At 42.6% G+C, this 22001-nt stretch overlaps 1 protein-coding gene across 1 annotated transcript in view; it reads right to left on the reverse strand.

Moving 5' to 3' along the window:
* The window catches only part of ITGA4 (integrin subunit alpha 4), a 911072-nt gene that overhangs the window by 429432 nt on the left and 459639 nt on the right, over positions 1–22001 (reverse strand). Inside the window, exon 15 of the mRNA XM_069616079.1 lies at positions 15380–15534. Coding sequence (XP_069472180.1) covers positions 15380–15534 — 155 coding nt within the window. The remainder of the gene's footprint in view (positions 1–15379; positions 15535–22001) is intronic.

Genomic DNA, 22001 nt, shown 5'->3' on the forward strand with positions numbered 1-22001 from the left:
GTCACATGAACATGTTTTTCACGCATTTTACCCAAATTCATTGTTCATGCTGCATGTATTGTTAGACTTTGAAATTGAATAGAAAGCCATGCCATAGAAAGTTGATTGCTGTGAGTAATTAATGACATGAAGGAGAGTATTATCCCACCCTAATCACCTCCATTGTCTTCCTGCAGCAGCTTTGGAGTCTTATAGTAGGCAAACATTCTTTAATTTGCACACTGAAAGGACTGAATGGCCTGTTATGACAGGACAAAAGATGGGAGTGATGTTTTTTTAATTATTATTTATTGTGCTACGATTTGATTTGACAAATGGACATTGGTGAAAAGAGGCATGGAGCGGGGTGGAGCCGGTTAAATAGTGGGAGGCCTTCCGTGATTGACAAAGGAGGATGATGGCTCACAGATGCGACAACGCAGGATTATGGGACTTATAGTTTTGTAGAAAAAGATTTATTTTGTATTTTGATTATTCTTTTTTTACAATTCATGAAGTTAAAGAGAAATGCATAATATTTGCATGTGTGTGCTTACTCGAATCCTAACTCCCCATCATACATTTCTAGAAGCAATTGTCACTTATGGGGAATAAATAGGAGATATACAATATTCTTCAAACATCTTTCACATGTCTATTTTTGAGTTTCTTTACTATTCAGCATATACATTTCTAACTTGTAGTACTTTTGATGGTAAGGAAAGATGTACAAAATGTGGAGTTTGAATATTTTCAGTAGGCACCATTTTTACTACTCAACATTTTAGATAAGACATTTTCAAGTTGCTTGCTGTAAGGCAGTAGCCCGGACACTACTGGCATTTTTAAATGCAGAAAACTACAACTAAAACAAAACAGCTTGGGGTTCCTGGCTATTTTGAGGTCCAACACGCAAACCATGTCTTCTTGATGTTTTTATATCCACAGGAAGACAATGATTACGTGAGCAGTGACAATTAGATGAATTGTAGGTGAAACATACAGTAATGCAATACAACAAGAGTTGTTTTTCTCTGTACATACTCATTACAGCAGATTATATAATGACCCTTTGTGCATTTGGCCAACTCTCTTTGATGTACATTCTTTGGCGGCCTAGTGATATTGTTTCCGTTTCCTCAGATGTCCCGGAATACTCTTCTCGTTATTCATCTGCATCATTTGGACTCTTCCAATTACTTTCTTCCCCTACTTGTCCCCCATGTTCTCTTTTCCTGTATTCGGAAATCTCTGGTATTTTGTCAGCATATGAGAATCTGAGTCTTTGACTCCGCCTGTTGACATCTTTTAATCTTTGGTCCACTGGCCAGGTAATCATTAACCTGTTCAGGCCGAGGTGGGAGCCTTTGAGCAGGGATCTGCTGTGTGGTTTAGCGGGCTGCCTTGGTGGAGGATTGAGCACTCTTCCCCCTTGCTCCTGTTTACACCCTACTGCACTAACTGTACGCCGGTCTGGGAAACGTGCATGGGAAACACCAGGATTTCACATACTCTTCAGAGCTTGGGTGCTGGAGTGGAGGCAGGGTCACTGACTGGCGCCGCAGATATGAACAGATCCATGCAGAGCAACCAGCATTGACTCTTCTCCCTCAGAGTTGTGGCTTGCTGTGAGGGGCGGGAGCATGTGCAGTTCATCCTCTGCACTCAATAGGGGGCCCTGAACCACAATGACTGTACATGCACCTGGGGAGATCCATACCAGGGGCAGCAATGAGCAGAGGGCCCACCTTGGAGTCATCCTGCACAGATTCCCTCTAGCTGGACATAGCAATGGAAGCCATTAGCTCATTTATAATGACCGGTATGCTCACGTGACTAATAGAAGGATAAACTCGGTGGCCATACCGGTCCTCTTATAATCCCTGCTAGGAAATTAGTATATAGATACATATTGTGAACAGTCCCTACTGGAGATCCCAAGTAATGCAGACTGCAGTGTTTAAGCAGAGAGTGGGAATTCTTGAAACAGCACCACTGAGTGAAATTGACTTTCCCATTACTATATAATCTGGTGGTGTTTTGCTCTGGATTTCACAGATGTAATGTCTGATAACAGCAGATAGGCCAGTGCAGAGGCAATACATGTGGAAACAGATTGAGAAGAGTGGCAGAGGGGCTCACAGAATCTCTGGGGGGGGGACTTGCAGTTCAGCTTTGCCCAAGGGTCATCTAACTTGTCAAAGACCACTGTAGGGCAGGTGGAAATGTAGAGTGAAATTGCAGAAAAGGACATCTTGGTAGAGCAGATGCATCGATGTATAGAAACACTGAGAAATACAACTACGAAGGTAGAACGTAGGGTGTTGCTGGTAGAGGATGCAGAGACCACTCACAGAACAGCCCCAGAAGAACTTCTGAGTAATGTAAGAAGGTAGGCAGTGAAACTCAGCAACTTGGAAGACAGATCCAGAAGAAACAACATCTGTCGTCTCGGCTTACAAAAGGGGACAGAGAAAGGAAATATGGAGACGGCCCTGGAAAACATGAATTCAACACTATTCAAAAATAATGGAGTGCTGGAGGGGTGGGTGGAGTAACACCCTGTTGGAAATAGAGACATCCTGATGAAAGCCCACCTTACCATTTGAGGAACGGGTCTGGATTCCCGTATGTGCCTAACGGGCTGAAACACAGTGTCAACCATCTTAGATGTGACCAATGGAATTGGGTCATCATCTACATGTTTTGTGTAATTAAATGCAACAAATGACATTCAAGTTAGGAGCCCCACTCGCATTTAAAGAATAACTGCTGAATTATCCAAGTGAATAAATCATGTACAGAAGTGTTGTTCTCAACTGAGATCTACATGAGTGGAGGCACCCACATTGTCTGATTTGTTAATTTTCTAATAACAATATCTTGTTCTATATGTATTTGTTCTATGCACTCAATTTTGGGCCCTTGTATTAACCGCCATCACTATTGTTTATAAATCGTGTCTGGTTACACTATCAGGATCAAGAATTTCTTTACCTTTGCTATCTATAGAATTAAACTTTCATTCGATGAAAGGACATGAGAGTCTGGAATAGTGCATTTATATTTAAGTTGTGCATTTGTGTCTTAATGTTCATGTTGTAAATAACACGGTGCAATAAAACCTCCAATGTCAGAAGATTGTTCTTAATTTTTTAACATCTGCAAAAAGACCAGAGGCGTTGCTGGGGGGGGCTAAGAGGGCTATAGCCCCTGGTCTTTTGGTTGTAGCCCCATATAGAATCTCAGGAGCTACAACCAAAAGGCTAGCTAGCCCCCAGTCCTGACAGTTCTGACATTAGCGTAGCCCCAGATCTTTTCCAGATCTAGCAACACCCCTGAAAAAGACCACAATAATAGGAGATTGTCAGTATCAACCTTCATAAGGTGTTCAATTGTGTAGACTTGCCGTTCATGTTTTAGGTATTGAAGAACTTTGGTCCCGGTGTTCATTTTAAACGTTGGATTAAACTACTTTACAATGACCCGTTATGCAGAGTTAAGACAAATAAGCACATATGTCCCATGTGGCATGTGGACAGGGGCACAGGATTATGGTGTCCCCTTTCACATTACGCTTCTCTCTAGTAATGGAGTCACTAGCCTGTTTCAAGATGAACACATTTGCTATTGTGGACTTTGGTGTAACTGGGCAGATGCATGTCATTTCTTTATATGCAGATAACATTGTATTATTATGAATATTAATTTATAGTATACTACCCAAATGCATGGCTAATGATAGTACTTACCTCGGAGTCCTTTTGATATTTGGGAAGAGAGATTAGTGTATGATAGGATGAAGTCGACAGCAATAACGTCCCTAAGGTATTGTCTCGTCTTGGCAAATCAGTAGCCTACCGGTTCAATTCTTCATCGTCTATAGTGGGCAGGATTTCATTATCAAAAATGATTATGCTCCCCACAGTTCTCCATTTTCTGCAATGCATGCCTATGTAAAAACCACAGGATGTGTTTAAAACATCTGGATATACTACATTTATGATTATGTAATATGATACCCAAGATTGGATTGGACACAAAAAAATTACCATAAGAAGATGGGGGGTTTGCACCCTGGACTTCTCAGCATATCAAGCAGTGTCTCTTCTGGAGTATGTAGTTCCCTTGTTTATAAACAGTTGGGAGTCATTGTCATGAGACTTATTGAGGCCCTGATCAAACCTGCAAAGCTATTAAATATTCCCTTACTATTGATTTTACAGATACTCACCAAGTCCACACTTGCAGCAGTACATTATATCTGTAACAAGATTGTAAAATCATATGGATGTGAATTCATGTACGTCCCATATTTTACATTTAGGGGAATAGTATATGCATCAATCCACTAAGTAAACTAGGGTGATTGTGTGATGTATTGCCATCTAGTAAGGGTGTAAAAGCCCTGGCTTTTTTTTATTTTTATTAAATAAAATAATGCTGGTAAGTCTGGTCTGAAAGGGAGATTTGTTAAGCCGACCTCCCTTTCATATAAAAGCTCCACACCAAAAGCACATTGCATGCATGTAGCTCTACAGCACTAGTCTGATGACAGCTGCAACCCCTTCTCTCCAGTGGCAGAGGGCAGTTTCAAGGGTCACATGTGCATTCCTGACAGCTGCTGGGACACCAAGCAACTGCAGAAGGAAGAGGCATTTTAGCTTCTGCACCTCTGATCCAACATTTAATAATTGTGGCCTTATCCATCTGGTGGCAGAGTAAACTTTGAGAATAAGCCATTTATGGTAATGGTGTGGTGACTGAAAACAGCATACAATTATTAAAGCCAAATCAATTTTATATCATACAAGTGTCGACCATGTCAGCTCAGGTCAGTGATCAAAAGAGATGTATATTCATGGCTAGCCTGGCTTTCTCCACTGCTCCCAAAGAGACCATAACCAGGAAGCTGTCTTCCTTTGACTCTCTGGAAAGAAAGGTAAAACTGCCACTTAGTCACAGGAGCTTTCACCAGGAGATCTCCTGGGAACCCGGCTTCAAAGAGGCACAAACATAACAAATGCCAGCGTGACACCAGGGTGTTGCACACCAAAGCACCTTTGATGTCTACAGGCTTGGGAAAGGGGTGTGGTTAGAGCACCCAGAAAAGAAAAAGTGGACCCAAAAATGGGTCCACCATCTTTCTTTTCTTTTGGGGCTTTTCCCTTTCCTGTCTGCATCATTTCCTGTAGGACAGGGCACTCTGGGTATGATGCAACTTGGCAATGGTCACTTGTTACAGCAACAGGGATTGGATCCCTAAGAGCAGACTTACGTGTGTCCAATCCCCAGTGACATTTTGCCTTTATAAGAAAGGGGTCTCCCATGCCTTCCTTGGTTCCTTTTCTGACTCCAAGAAGAATACATCTCTGGATACCTGTTGGGAGTGCAGTCCATTCTAAAGTCCTCTGCTGTAGAGGTGAAGACAGGTGCTATCTAAGGAAGAGAGATGCTCTGATCCCTAACCATCCCCATGGCAGTTTGTGGGTAAACTGCTATTGACCAAGGTCTGCCACTCTGCCAGCTTCACTGGAACCAGTCTCCTCAGTGGAGGTGAAGAAACCCTTGTAGGGGACAAGCAAACTCTCCGCGGAGTAGGAGAGTATGACAACAAGGACTCACCTTGTCCTGGAGCCCCTGGGTTGAGACACCTAGTAACCTGAAAGCCCAAGAACAGCTGAACTCCTGTTTGCATAGCTTCAAATTGCCTTCAACATCCTTTGAACTGTCACAGGGCTGTTGCTGCTTTTTGGCACCTCACGACTTCAAATTTCTCCCCTGCATCATAAAACCGGCTTGACAGCTGTCAGGGTCCGGCTTGACTGAATTCCATAGGAGCTGATGCTGGCCCCACAGACCCTCACCAGGAGTTCACCTCTCAACCCTTAAATATAAGCTGAGCTGAAAACCCCAAGAAAGGGAAAGGGGAATTTGGAGAAAATAACAACGGAGACACTGCAGCCCTTCAACCGTCTGGTAGGCTCTGGTATCTGTGGTAAACAAATACACCTGGTTACTTATTGATAAGAAAACTTCTTTTCTAAAATTATTCTAAATAAACTCTAAACTCTTAAACCTCATTAAAAGACTTAGAGGTTAGTAATCTTTGTGGAATATCTTGTAAATATATCTTGTGTTGTGCATATAGTTGAAGCCAATCAAGTCTCTTTAGAATCCTAAAGTGATGGCCTTTGCAACATCTTTTCAGAACTAGAGATTCTTCTTGCTTCAAAGTTCTTTTAACCTTATGTAGTTTTCAATGCTTTCATAAATTGCAGTCTTTCTCTGAAAGTATTGAATTCCATTTGCATAAATTACTTTAAATAATATTCTTTAACTTCCTGGAATACTGCTTTCTTTCTGCGTGTGAATTGTTTCCTTATTTACACAAAGAACGTATAGTTTCTTCCTTAATAAGCGTGTGCGATAAACACGTGAAATCAGAAGACGTGAAGAATTGTCCTCGCGTTTAAAATACACACGCGATTCTTTACAAAACCCGCGCGCGTGAAAAAATACGTAAACGCGATAAAAAATAACACGCGGTGGTTAAAATGGACTCGTGCTCTATCGCAAACCAGCACGCGCTTTCTCATGAGACGTCTTTCACGTAAAAAATTTACACGCGCTAAAATTCACTCGCGCAATTCTTTTGGGCACGCGCTCTATCGCAAAACCACACGCGCTTCCTCAGGAAACATCTTTCACGTTAAAAATGTACACACGTGCTTTCAAAAACACGTAAACGACGACTTGCATGCTCGCGCACACATTAAACAGTCTTGAAGAACATTACACGCAGTTAATAAACTTTAAATTCCTACGCACAATCTTCAAGCTTGTTTTCCTTATAACTTTAAATGTCTCTTTTCTCAAATGAATTTGAAACTTGTTAACTCTTTAAGTTTTCTTATAAAAGAAAATGAAACTTCACTGTGACAATCTTAAAATCTTTAAAAGAACGATCCCACCTGATGACTTCTTGTTCAAACTGGATCAGCAAACGATATTCTTACTTCTTTGGTAGATTTTCTGAGCTCTGAAAAGGCCTTACTTAAGGAGCTTAACTAATGTACAACCAGCCACTGAATTTCTCTGGATGAAAGGCAGTTTAGAATCTTGCTCACCTCCCAAGAATCAAACCCATTGTCCTCTCCACCAATCAGGCAAACCAAACATATCATTGTTCCTTTAACCAATTAGATTAAGTTTCTTTTGCTCCATCTTGACTTGGGCAAGCACAATGTTAATTATATGTACAAACTCCTCCTGTTACTAACCCAGCCAGTTCTAAAAGCCCAACTAACCCAGCCAGCTCTGAAGGCACAATGTTAATCTTGTTACTGTTACTAACCCAGCCAATCCTGACAGTACCCCCCTCTTCAAAGCCCTGTCCCAGGGCCTGGCTTAGCAGGGAACCTTTTGTGAAACTGTTTTATCAATTGAGGGGCATATACATCTACTTGATCCTCCCAAGATCTTTCCTCAGGACCGTATCCCTTCCAGTCAATAAGATACTGCAAGGTACCTCTAACAATCCTGGAATATAAGATTTTCTTAACTTCAAACCCTTCGTCATTTTCCTCTGTGTAAACTGCTGGTGGTGGTTTTCCCAATCTAGTTCCTGACACACAAGGTTTCACTAAGCTGACATGAAATGTAGGGTGACTTTTGATACTTGCGGGTAATTTCAGTTTGATTGCTACAGGATTTATTATTCTTTCTATTTCAAATGGACCAATAAATCTCGGACTAAATTTAGTTCTTCCCTTTAAACGTAGGTTTTTTATGGACAGCCAAACTTTTTGACCCACCTGATAATGTGGTGCTTTACGACGTTTCTTATCAGCAAATGTCTTAAATCTTAGCTTACGTTTTTCCAAAGTTTCTTTAGCTTTCACTAAACCATCTCTAATACAAGTCAATCGTTGCTCAACCTCTGGATTGGAATACTCAGATGGCAACACTTCTTTCAAAAATCGTGGGTGGAAACCATAATTGCTAAAAAATGGAGAATACTTAGTAGAATCCTTGATAGAATTGTTATAACTAAACTCTGCTAGCCAAAGAATATCTACCCAACTTCCTCTTTCTTGCCAAAAAGCTCTAATATATTTTTCCAACTCCTGATTTACTCGCTCTGTTTGGCCGTTGGTCTGTGGATGATAACCTGAAGAAAGCTTTACCTCAATTCCCAACTCTGTACAGAAAGCCCGCCAAAACTTAGAAATGAACTGAGACCCTCAATCTGATACAATTTGTGTTGGTAGACCATGTAATTGTACCACTTCTTGCAAAAAACTTTTTGCCAGATTCCTTGCAGAAGCCTCTCCTTTCATGGGAATGAAATGCCCAGCTTTAGTTAGTAAATCCACAACTACTAATACTGTAGTGTAACTTTGATCTTTAGGAAGATCTACAATATAATCCATAGAGATTGTAAACCAAGGACTAGGGGGTACTGGTAACGGATTTAATAACCCAGATGGTTTTCCTCCTCCTGACTTTACTCGAGCACAAACTTCACATGTTTTCACATAGTCTTCAATATCTTTTTTCATTTCTTTCCACCAAAACTTTCTTTCAACCAGTTCAATAGTCTTACGAATTCCAGGGTGATCCACCAACTTGGATTCATGACATTCTTGCATAATTTCCTTTTGCAGTTCCTTGCTTGGAAGGTAAATTTTAGAATGGACACATGGAAATCCTTAAATTAAATGTCTTCCAGAATCCTCCGCTAACCAAGATTGAATTTCATCTTCTGGTAATTCCTTTTGAATTTTTTTAAGAAGCTGATTCTCTTCCTTTGTAGTACTTAGAATAAATGTTTCTTCTGCAATCACTGGTTCTGGTAATAATTTATTTTCAACTTCTCCCGAAGATCCTTGTCGGGATAAAGCATCCGCTTTACCGTTTAACCGCCCAGGCTTGAATGTTATCACAAAATCGTATTCTGAAAAGAAAAGTGACCACCTAAGTTGTCGAGGTGATAGTGTTCGAGCAGATTTCAAAAACAGAAGATTTCTATGATCGGTTAAAATGGTTACTGTGAATCTTGCTCCTAACAGATAATGCCTCCATTCCTGAAATGCCCTCTTGATTGCCAGGAGTTCTCTGTCCGTAATTGTGTAGTTCACTTCTGCTGGAAGCAATTTCTTAGATAGATAGGCCACAGGATGCAACTGTCCAGTTTCAGGATGCCGTTGAGAAAGCACTGCTCCAATTGCAACATTAGAAGCATCTGCCTCCACAAAAAATGGTTGTCAAGGATCTGGGTGTAATAAGATCGGTCCAGATGTAAAACAGTTCTTCAATGTTTTGAAAGCTTGATCCGCTTCATCTTTCCACTCAAATTTCATTCCTTTCTTCAATAATTTGGTGATAGGAGCAACAGTTTGAGAGAAATTTTTAATGAATCTCCTGTAAAAGTTTGCAAAGCCCAGGAAGCTTTGGATATCTTTAACACAAGTTGGAGTTGGCCACTGTTCAACTGCCTTAATTTTCTTCATATCCATTTCCAAACCTTTGGGAGAAATCATAAAACCTAAAAATTCCACTTCCATGGTATAAAATTGGCTCTTTTCTAACTTAGCAAATAGTTTATTCTCCCTTAGTCGCTGTAACACTTTCTTTACATGTTCTTCATGTTGCAGTAGATCCTTAGAATAAATGAAAATGTCATCTATGTATACTACTACAAAGATGTCAATAAAATATCTTAATACCTAATTTATAAAAAATTGAAAGGCCGCGGGAGCGTTACACAATCCGAATGGCATTACTTGATATTAGAAAAGACCACATTTTGTTCTAAATGCCGTTTTCCATTCATCACCTTGACGTACTCGCACCAAATGATATGCACCACGAAGATCTAGTTTGGTAAATACTGAGGCTCCTTGAATCTGGTCTAACATTACTGATATTAAGGGCAGAGGATATCTGTTTTTAATTGTTATCTTATTTAATGCCCTATAATCTATGCATGTTCGTAAAGTGCCTTCCTTTTTGGGAACAAAAAATAGTGGAGAAGCTGCTGGCGATTGAGAGTGCCTGATGAACCCCTTATTCAAATTTTCTTGGATGTAATCTTTCAAATGTTGATTCTCTTTTTCTGTTAAGGCATAGATGCGACTGCAAGGAATGTGGGCCCCTGGTTCTAAATCAATTTTACAGTCATACTCTCTCTGAGGAGGTAATTCATTAGCTTCCTTTTCACTAAACACATCATTGAAATCATGGTAACACTTTGGTAATTCTCCCATTACAGCCCCTATAGAATGTACTATAGTTCCCAAATTCACCAAACCTTCCACTACTTCTGAACAATTACCACTAGAAACATTTTCCTGAACTACTTCTTTACAACAATTTGTAACACAAAAAGCAGAATCCAATTTCACCACTCTTCTTCCCCAATCAATCTGAGGGTTATGATACGTCAGCCAAGGCATTCCCAAAATTATTTTCAACTGTGGAGTGTCAATCAATTCAAACACAATTTCCTCCCAGTGTCCTCCAATTTCCATTTCCAATGGGATTGTTTCGTGTGTAATTAAACCTGATGTCAGTTGAGACCCATCCACCGCTCTCACATACTCTGGTATATTTTTTACAACGTAAGGCACATTCATATCTTTAACCACATTCCAATCCATGAAGTTACCAGTGGCTCCTGAATCTATTACTACTGGACCACTTCCCTTTAATTCCTCTTTAATATACAAGGATACATTCAATGTAATATGTGGTACCGCTGCTTGGATGGTATTTGCCACTTGCTGATTTCTGGAGCTGTTAGTAGATGCAGAAGTTTTTGGACATCAAGGGAAATTTCCAACAAAGTGTCCTGATTTCCCACAATTTAAACATAAATGATTCTGTCTTCGCCTATCCTTCTCCTCCTTAGTTAAAGGACCTCTCACTTTATTTACTCTCTCTGCATTCCCAGTTCTCAATTCTTTATTTACAAATTCTAATCTTCCCTTATCAACTCTAGGGAAAACTCTGGGTTGCTCAACTCCTCCTCTTCTACGCTCAGCCTTGCGTTCCCCTAATCTATAGTCAATTTGTATGACAAGATTAATTAAATCCTCACATGAAGTGGGTCTATTAACAATTGTAGATAAGGCATCTTTCAATTCCTCCTTCAAGCCTCTATAGAATAAAGAGGATTGCTTCTCTTCTGGCCAATTGCTCTCTAATACTAAAGATCTGAACTATGTGATGTAAGACACTAAATCTTTGGTTCCCTGTTTTAACTCTAATAGTTCTCCATCTACTTCTTGAGATAATTGGTGTCTGTCAAACATCTTTTTAAATTCTAACTTGAAAGCTAACAAGTTCTTTAGTATAGGATTCTCTTGGCCAACCAATAATACTGACCAAGTTGCCGCCTCACCAGTAAGGTAAGACAGCATAACAGCTATTTTAGAAGCATCTGTGTTAAAAGCTTCAGGTCTACAAAGGAAATGAAGTTCACACTGTGTAAGGAAAATCTGGCATTTCTTGGCATCTCCCCCAAAACGCTCTGGAGGTGCTAATGGGACTGGACCTACAGGTATATTCAAACTTCCCCTACTTCTTTCCTGAGAACTCGTTCCTTCACCCAAATCCTCTCTAATTAACACTGGTAATTCTCTACTAGTATCCTCTGAATCTCTTGACTCCAAAGAAATTTCTTCACCCTTACGGGTAACCTTGGAGTTTAACTCTTCAAACTTGACTTGTAATTCCTGATTTTATTTTCGCACAGCCCTCATTTCCTCCCTTAACTCTGAAAACATGTCCCTTATGGAACTTGCTAGTGCCTCTGTGGGATCCATATCAGCTCAGGTGGAAAATATTATCGTGGGCCTTTCATCCTGTCAGGGTCCGGCTTGACAGAATTCCACAGGAGCTTATGCTGGCCCCACAGAACCTCACCAGGAGTTCAGCTCTCAACCCTTAAATATAAGCTGAGCTGAAAACCCCAAGAAAGGGAAAGGGGAATTTGGAGAAAATAACAACGGAGACACTGCAGCCCTTCAACCGTCTGGTAAGCTCTGGTATCTGTGGTAAACAAATACACCTGGTTACTTATTGATAAGAAAACTTATTTTCTAAAATTATTCTAAATAAACTCTAAACTCTTTACCTCTTAAACCTCAGTAAAAGACTTAGAGGTTAGTAATCTTTGTGGAATATCTTGTAAATATATCTTGTGTTGTGCATATAGTTCCAGCCAATCAAGTCTCTTTAGAATCCTAAAGTGATGGCCTTTGTAACATCTTTTCAGAACTAGATATTCTTCTTGCTTCAAAGTTCTTTTAACCTTATATAGTTTTCAATGCTTTCATGAATTGCAGTCTTTCTCTGAAAGCATTGAATTCCATTTGCATAAATTACTTTAAATAATATTCTTTAACTTCCTGGAATACTGCTTTCTTTCTGCGTGTGAATTGTTTCCTTATTTACACAAAGAACGTATAGTTTCTTCCTTAATAAGCGTGTGCGATAAACACGTGAAATCAGAAGACGTGAAGAATTGTCCTCGCGTTTAAAATACACACGCGATTCTTTACAAAACCCGCGCGCGTGAAAAAATACGTAAACGCGATAAAAAATAACACGTGCTGGTTAAAATGGACTTGCGCTCAATCGCAAACCAACACGCGCTTTCTCATGAGACGTTTTTCACGTAAAAAATGTACACGCGCTAAAATTCACTCGCGCAATTCTTTTGGGCAGGCGCTCTATCGCAAAACCACACGCGCTTTCTCAGGAAACGTCTTTCACGTTAAAAATGTACACGCGCGCTTTCAAAAACACGTAAACGACGACTTGCGAGCTCGCGCACACATTAAACAGTCTTGAAGAACATTACACGCAGTTAATAAACTTTAAACTCCTACGCACAATCTTCAAGCTTGTTTTCCTTATAATAACTTTAACTGTAAATGTCTCTTTTCTCAAATTAATTTGAAACTTGTTAACTCTAAGTTTTCTTATAGAAGAAAATGAAAGTTCACTGTGACAATCTTGAAATCTTTAAAAGAACGATCCCCCCTGATCACTTCGTGTTCAAACTGGATCAGCAAATGATATTCTTACTTCCTTGGTAGATTTTCTGAGCTCTGAAAAGGCCTTGCTTAAGGAGCTTAACTAATGTACAACCAGCCACTGAATTTCTCTGGATGAAAGGCAGTTTAGAATCTTGCTCACCTCCCAAGAATCAAACCCATTGTCCTCTCCACCAATCAGGCAAACCAAACATATAATTGTTCCTTTAACCAATCAGATTAAGTTTCTTTTGCTCCATCTTGACTTGGGCAAGCACAATGTTAATTCTATGTACAAACTCTTCCTGTTACTAACCCAGCCAGTTCTAAAAGCCCAACTAACCCAGCCAGCTCCGAAGGCACAATGTTAATCTTGTTACTGTTACTAACCCAGCCAATCCTGACAACGGCACACCGCACCTGCAGCGCTTCTCGCCGGCTTTACTCGAACACTAGCTCACCACTGTGGAATCCTTCACCTTGCCCCTTCTAGGATCACTGCATCGAACCAACAGGACCTCACTTCAACCCATCTGGTACACCTACTCAAGCCACTGGAAGGCCTTTTGTCATGCACTAAATCGACACCACAGTTACATGGTCTCCAACTCAAGCACTGGTCCGAACAGGCTGTGCCCCTGGAACCGCATTGTATCAATGGTGACATGAACCGACTTGCCGACTAGATCAATGTAATTCGCCACATCTCAAACCCAGTTTGACCACATGGGAAGCACAGAGAAGGTCAGTTCAATACTGTTTGAACTATCCCAAACCATGAACAAGGTACTATTAAGAGGCGCTATCCCTAAGGTCCACTTTTGGGACCATAGTGACTTGTAAGCCCCTTTTCAATCCATTTCTTGAAAGACATATCTTTCTTAACCGTGACATTGCTGCAGTTGCTTGCCTGATCACCCCTGCTCAAGTACGTAGAGTGCTGTTCTATATCAGTTCTGCGTTTTCTGTGTTCTTTCCGCAGGAGTGGATTTTGCTATTGTTCTTAATTAGTTAACTGCATTTCTGATTGTTCAATTAAAGTGTATATATTTTTTATTTGGATTATTTTTACTATTGCTATTTTGGTTTGTAACTGCTATCACCTCACACCCATCCTGCAGATATAGCCTTCTCTCAGCCCACGTTAGCAAAAACGGCAAAGGAGGTATACCCGTCAGGCTATGTTTGTTTCACCTTTATGATTGGGATCACTGCTGGTTTAATAGTAGTGTGGGGACAGAGTAGACAGTTTAGCCACTACTCATCCGTGTACTTCTGCAAAGCAGAAGTCATTTTGTCACAGATTGATTGGCTCAGGGTGGAACAGTATGAGGTGGGGACAGCTTTTCAGTGAAGGTAGATTTTTGGTTTGACATGTTTGCGAAGTTTAGCAGCCTGATGTAGGAAGAGCCTACAATACACAAGGTGAACAGCAGCATTAACACCTTGGGAATGGGGGCTAGGCAGATCTCAGAACTATATAAGGTGTGCATCCCCAAAAAACTAAAATTGGTTAATAAAGTGATAAAGGGGAGACAGATCTGGGAGCTTCGAAGGTCGAAAGGGAATGGCCAAGAGGATGTGTTAACAATAAATGGTCTCACGGAACACGCGCTTTAAGCCACTCCATTATAAAGGTCTACAGCTGGCATATTTAACCACAGCCCTTCTGCATAAAATGTGGCAAGAGGAAGAGAAGCCATACCCGAGATGTAAATGCCCCACATCTACTTTGTGACACATGTGGTGGGACTGATTGAAAGGCCAGACCGTTGGATAGGATTTTTTTTGTTCCAATGCTTTTCATAGAGACAGGCTCTTTAACAGCCCATATTGGTGAAATGCGCTCCCAGCAACCACGTTGCTGCTGGTAGCCTGTCATGCAATAGTGTTGCATGCTCCCGAAACTAATGCATGCACGGGGATTGGGCAGTGCATTTTTGCACTATTGTCCAGTGTCTCCTGAAATGCTCAAGTCACCTTGGAGAATAAGGTTACGTGAGCATTTCGCCAATGAGCTGAAGTGAAAGGAGACCAATACATGCTCTGCACTCCTTTGTTTGCGCTCAATTTTCAGAATCTGGCCCATGGTGTCTCAGGTGTGTAAAATAGGTTGTGAATAATTCAATAGGTTCATTTGAAATCAGAAATACAGTCTCTTCCACTTGCACATGAAATGCTGTCATACTTTAGACAAAGAGCACTGTGCAGGTAGCCTGTGCTACACCCACAAAGTAGCAACAGGTTATCATGTCATTTGAGCAGCTTGGCACAGTCGCTCTCCGAGGTGTTCTTGTGCAGAGTATGAAGCGACGCATGAGCTACGGATGAAATGTAAAAAGTAAACACATTACCCTCATGAAGGCTTGAAACTTTCGGCAGGTTCGTTTCGAGTTATGGATGTTCATCTTCCCCATTATCACATCTGATGTTCCATTTGTAGAAAAATAAAATCTGGAGAGGGTCCCTTGCACCCTGTCGACATCCATGCTAAGATTATAGTTCAGAACTGAAATGGAAAAGAAAGGCGGATCTGAGACCATGCAGCCATCTTGGTGAAATGGAGGAAAAGCACAAACAATGCCTGCTATTTTGTATGCCAAGCAATCTTGTGATTACAGGCTTTGTGAAGCAAAGCAAAGCAATCAAAGGGGTCAAAACAACACAACTGTGCTAATCAGTTTCATGTCACCAAAGCTCCCCTTAAGTGCTGAAGGTGTAGATATTGGTAATAATGTACATGGGAAACCCTTGTAGTCCTGCACATAAGTGTAAAAGACTCATACATCTAGGAAATACATGATTTATTTCTTGAGTGGGGCAGTACTTCACAACACTATAATCACTACTAAATGTCCACTATACATGTCATCTTTCAACTATAGGGAGGGTACTGCTCCCACCACATAGAGGTCACTTGTAACCAACAGTCTGGTCAACGCAAGGCATATTGATCTCACATGATCAACACTATTGCACATCGTTACCTCCCCCCCCTCCCCCCCTACAGAAATAAGCAGCGTTGATAACTCGGTTCAGAGAATCCCTAACCGAGGCCACAGTCCAGTCCAGTAATACTTTATTTCTATTCCCCTTGGACTGGGGCAAACGAGCGTCTGCCACCACAGCGCTTTAGAGGAGGACTAGGGGCACTTTTCAGTGGTCAGATAGGGGTTATTGGGTATCTGGCAGGAGCTGCAGGATTTCATTGCAGTGGGATAGGTAGGGGGGTGTGGGGTAACCTCCTCCTTGGTGAATCTTCGTGAACTGCTCTTCCGATAACAGATAACAATCATGCTACCACTGACATCATATATCCGCAAACATGCAACTTGTATGCGCCCCATCAATTCAGTCATTTCAACTGCATAGGCTCGTGCAAGGCTTTTTTTTACATGTGTCCTATCTGTTTCATCACAACATGCAAAAGCACATTAACAAGGGGTAAAATGTCCCATGACAAGATGTCAAGAAACATTAATCAGCGTCTTGAAATCAGAGCTCTATGTGAGCACAATTCTTGCCCGGATGTTGCGCTCAATGCCCACCCAAAACCTGGAAAAAAAACACTACGACAATAGCTGGACATGTTCGCAAAGCTTATTGCCCAGAAACCAATTCTACAATAATGGCTAGGTGCACAATTGCTAGATAGGGCGAGTTCTAGCCCCACAAAACCAACCGTTTTAGGAAACAGGAACTGCCGCGGCGGAACAGGAAAAAGAGCTTAGCTTCCAACCTGCAAGACCTCGAAATATCCAGCTCACTAAACCCTTCCAATAGACATTACTCTGCACCCTAGTGGTCTCTAGGAGCTAAGGTAATAAGACAGCAGGGACATAGCAGCAGGGCTGGCAGTTACAGCTCTGACCGGGACCATTCTTTCACTTCTAAGTGTGCATCTAAGCGAGGCCTATCTTCATAGACAACCACACCCAAGATGGATGGACACTACGTTCAGTCGTACCACATCATGGGAAATGTAGTCCCCAAATCCAACCACGCTTGAGTCAGCCTGTGACCACTTTCTGAAATAGAAACCAAGGATGTGCCCACCAAGGAGATGGATCTGGCCACTTGGGTGAGAATGATTTTGAACCCTCCCCACTTGCAGCATGTGCAGAAGTGGTGAGGGGAGAATAAAGGCACTACGCCAAGGTAGGGAGAGGCCTACAGCAATGTCTCACTGGTGGTTCCTGGCTTCTATGGTGCTACCATGCTGCAGACGTGAGCTGGAGCTGGAAGGGAATGTCCATTGGTGCATGCAGGTAAGGGGATCCAAAGCTGTATGTGTGTGTGTGTGTGAAGGAGAATGGGCACGTGCAGCGGATAGCTGTATAAAGGGGATGCACCCAGAAGTAGAATGCAAGAGTAGCAGAGGACCTGGGATGGGTAGGGGAAGCAGAAGGGGAGCTCGAGAGAGGTGAAAAAGGGTTGAGTGGAGCAATCTGTGATTGGCAAGATGTTCTTTGAAGAGTAGGACTTCACTTCCTTCCTGAAGTGTAGCATAAAGGGGGGCAGTCGTATTGGCATTGGTAACCTGTTCCAGAGGCAGGCTGCAGAGCAGGATAAGGCCTATTCCTGTGTACTTCCTCTTGTAGTTCTTTGTTTTCAGCCTGGCAAAGTTGTGGCTTCTAAGGGTGAGCTAGCCTAACGAGATGGTGCATTTCACAGCCTAGCATAGTGTTTTATTTATTGTGACTGCTTAGTAGGTGATACAGGCAGTCTTGAACATGATGCATTTTCGAAGGTGTAGTCAGTGCAGTTTGAGAATCGGGGTGATGTGATTGAATGTTCTTAGTCCTGTGTAGAAGCATGTTGCAGCATGTTGGACTTCTTTCAGAGGATCCAAGATGCCATCTTGGATGCCAGAAAGTAGGGTGTTGCCACTCACAGGTGGTAGAGGACCCGGGCTTGGACAGCTGTTTAGAAACCGATGGGAGCCATCTTCGTGGGTCCCTATCTCTTCCTGGAATCCCCCTTGCTGATATCTCTGATGCAGACTTGAGGTTCGATGTCCTGGGAAGAGCATGTGTTGCTTTCCTGGGTCGCTGGGATCATAACTGGCTCAGGGTGAAAGTCCCTGAGAACTGAATCCTGAAAACAGCACCTGTGCTGCTGGAGATATTTCCACCGAACCTAACAAAGTGATTACCCACCTTTGGGTCCTGGTGTGTGCAATTATTCCAGATACTCACCCTCAGGTGTCCCTGCGGTCTGTGGTAGGGATTCCTTGGGCAAGCGGTGGGGAGAATTTTCAGTTTAGTGCTAAATTCCTCCCACCTTAGAGACCTCCAGCTCTTTTGCTGAACTTTTCTAATTCTATGGACCTCATCACAAGTTTGGTGTTAACCCTTCAATGCGGCGGTAGCGTTATTACCGCCGCATTTAAGGGTCCGCCAAATCATGGCCTTGGCTGATTTCCCCCCAGCTCAGCGAAAAATTTGCTGATTTTCGGCGCTATTACCGCCGGCAGGAAATCCACCGGCAGCAATAGCGTGAAAATTCTCCATTGGGCCCAATGGGGAATGAGGAATTCCCGAATGGGCCCAATGGGGAATGGGCACTAACCGTTCCGCCAAACCCGTGATCCAAAGCTATTTTTGGCGGTAGGGCCAACTCGTGATGAGGCCCTATGTGTTTTCTGTGTTTCTTTTGACTTTGGAGTCTGACAAACTCCAGAGGATCATCTTTGCATTGTGACAACCAGCACCTTCAGTGCAGTGGCACAGGGAAGTCTCTTAGATTTCCCAAAGGTTTAAATACCTTCTCTTGGTGAAACTATTGTTTCCAAGAGCAGTGAAGTGAAATTGACTTACATTTTGTCACTTTCTAGACCCAGCACACACTATCTTACAATGGGGTGCTGGAGGGGTTACTTAGTATCCCCTTTGACTAGTTTCTCATGTAACATTTTTATGTAACCCTTTCTACAATTAATGGCTGGTGGCAGTGATTTACTTTTTACTACCATTGTGTGTTTTTACCACGGGCTACGTTCGCAGCTGCAGCAATGCACCTATGGGTGCCCATTTTGAAAAAATGGCCCGTCTACTATTTTCGCCATTTCTTGTTGGAAAGGTCCTTCTTGAGATTTACTCTGTGCGCCAAACCAGGTTTGGTCCCTTTGTTCATTTTGTCTTTGGCGGGATTCATGAGTGAAGCCCACCTCTGGCTCCAGTATGTCTGACAGGGGCAGGAAGTGAGGGAGGTGCCCGCAACTCCCTGTGCTTAATCCCCTTTCTTACAGGAATGCATCCCAAGGTGATTGGCCAGCTGGCTGTCCGGCAAGGAGAGCCACCCTGCTGTGTGATTGACAGCGAGGCTGGAATGAATGGGAGAAACCTGCATAAAAGGCGAGGCTTTTTGGCTTGGAAGGCAGAGTCGACCACTGGACGAAGGAATCTGAAGAAGAACTTGGAAGAGACGCCAGCTGCAACTCCTGGACTGTTGGTTTGCCCGGTGAAGCCCTGCTGCTGTGCTAAAGCTCCAAATTCGTTTTGACTAGAGAAGCCCTGCAAGGATGACTTCTTCCCTTGGGTTGGTGGGACCAATCAATCCCAATCAAAGTGAACTCATCTGGACACCCTCTCGGAGCTCGCTGTACTTCCACTGCTGATGCTGCTGGAACCGAAGTCCAGGGAGAGGAACAACAGATCGAGTGCATCGCTTTTAAGTCGGACCCGAGCACTAGGAAGATCCTCTGCACATCCCTGAAGCAGGACTGACCAAGCCGGAGCAACCTCAACAGAGTGCTGGACCACAGATGTGAGGAAAGTCTGAAGTTGTATCTGAGAACCGCGGTGTTGCTATTTGCTGTCAGACGCGAGGAGCTGAAACCGCAAAGTGACGCTGAATTGAAGTTTGCCCATTGCTGCCGCTGACCTTCCCACTGCAGTGCAGGAGTCCCCAGACATCCTCCCTCTTATCCCCATGACTGAGGCCCAGGAACAGCAGGATCTGCAGAGCTGTACAGGAACAGAAGCCAGCCTGGACAATTTCTTCTAACCAAAGGTACTGTAAACCTAAGAGTACTTACCTCTTGATGTGTAGCCTTACTTGCTCTCAGTTTAGACTTGTCTTGGTTCCCCTTGCAGAGTGGCTTACAGCTTTGCCCCTCACAAGCTTCCCAGCTTGTGGCCCTTCAAGTGAATCTTATTTCTACAAATGTTTCTGAAAACATTGTGCAAGACTTTTATTTACTTGCAAACAGGATCTTCAGCTCCCCTAGACTTTGCTCAACTAACATTGGCTGTCCTGGCTCCCTGGGTGACTCCTCTTAACTCTGACTCTGTGCCTTTACCTTTCCCCCAGGAAAGGGTTAAAATGTACTTGACATTGGAAGGTGTTAAAAGTACTTACCTGTTTATGAATTATTTGTTAACCTTTGTTTTATTCCCCAATCTAACCTTTGCACCAAATCATTATTGCTCTAAATATACCAGTGACAAATCGATGTCCAGTGTTCTAGCTATTTGAGTCGCCAAACGGTGTGGGAAGTGTCTGTGTGCCATCCCCAATGGGTATCATCTGAGAAACTAAGTGTGTGTTTTGAAGTGCATTATAATTGTTACATGTTTTGCTCCCTTCTGTTTATTTGAATAACTGTCACTGTGAAACTCTGTGTTACAACCCTACTGCTCACATTGACCCCTCTTGAGATAAACCTATCTGCTCAGCCACACTACCAACCTGTGTAGTACAGACCTATACCAAAGGTTGGGTTCCTATTGCCAGGAGGCCAGGGTTGCTGTAGTCTTCCAAAGGATACTGCACACAATCCTGCCTAATTATGGTCTTTACCATAATTCCCATAGATTATTAGTGGGGGTTCTTCTTTTAACTCCATATTGTATTTCTATTCTACTTCCTACAACTTCTAAACCTTTCACTTTGTTTCACCAGTGTCTAGGTACTAAATGTTCAAATGCTCTGTTTTCCTACTTTTCCTTACAGTTAAATAGAGTTATTTTCTGATCAATTTGTTCCGTTTAACCTCTGGCTTAGAGGTTTTGAAGCATTTTCCTTGCTCTGCTGAATGCAAGACTATTTTGTCTTGTCTGCAAGTCTGATGCAACAAGTTCCCTTGTGCGCAGCTTACTTAGTTTTCTTGGAGGGTTTACACCACGTCTTATGGGGCTTTCCTCTGCACCCACCTACGACAAGCTGAATCACATGCCTTGTAGTAGTCTCCGATACGAGCAAAGTGGTTACGTACAGAAAAGACGGAAGTAAGTCTTTTCTTCTGTGTATCAGGCGATTGAAAATCACATGCGTGTTCTCAAGGAGACAACACTCCTGTGCTGATAGGAAATAAAAATGCTACTCTGTTATGCTGAGGACAACCCGGGATGTTGCGCCCGATGGTCTCAGATTCCGAACGGGGATTTCCTCAAATATGGGGCCTCATTACGACCCTGGCGGTAAGGGGTTTACGCCAGCGTTAGCTGCGCCGACCCCTTACCGCCAATTACGAGGTCCCTTAGCGCCATGGAGGTTTTAACACCCGCTTTTAGCGGGTGTTAAAATCCATGGCGCTAAGGGACCATGGAGTTAATTACGGCACCGTAATTTACGGTGGCGTAATTAACGCCTTCCCCACTCCCATTATGCCCTATGGGGCAAAAATGGGAATGGGGAAGGGTAAATGGGGATTGGGGACTTACCGCCCCGCCAAGGTCGGAATGGGGCGGTAAGTCCGCCAACCACCATGGCGTAAACGTAGTTTACGCCATGGTGGTAAAGTGACGGCCCAGGCGGTAACTTACCGCCTGGGTCGTAATGAGGCCCATGGTCTTTAACCTTGTAGACTTGCATGATCTTCGCCACATTGAACTACTGCTGAGTTTCTCTACAAACATCCCATTGATAAAGTCTAAAGCTTGTCCCATGAAGACTCGGGTGGGTATGGAGAATCCCAAATCTTCTGAAAATCTACTCTGAGTAGGGTTCAAGGGGCAGAGCTCCCCCTCCCTG

The sequence above is a fragment of the Ambystoma mexicanum genome, chromosome 9 (assembly GCF_040938575.1).
Source record: "Ambystoma mexicanum isolate Mex_15411 chromosome 9, UKY_AmexF1_1, whole genome shotgun sequence".
Taxonomy (NCBI): domain Eukaryota; kingdom Metazoa; phylum Chordata; class Amphibia; order Caudata; family Ambystomatidae; genus Ambystoma; species Ambystoma mexicanum.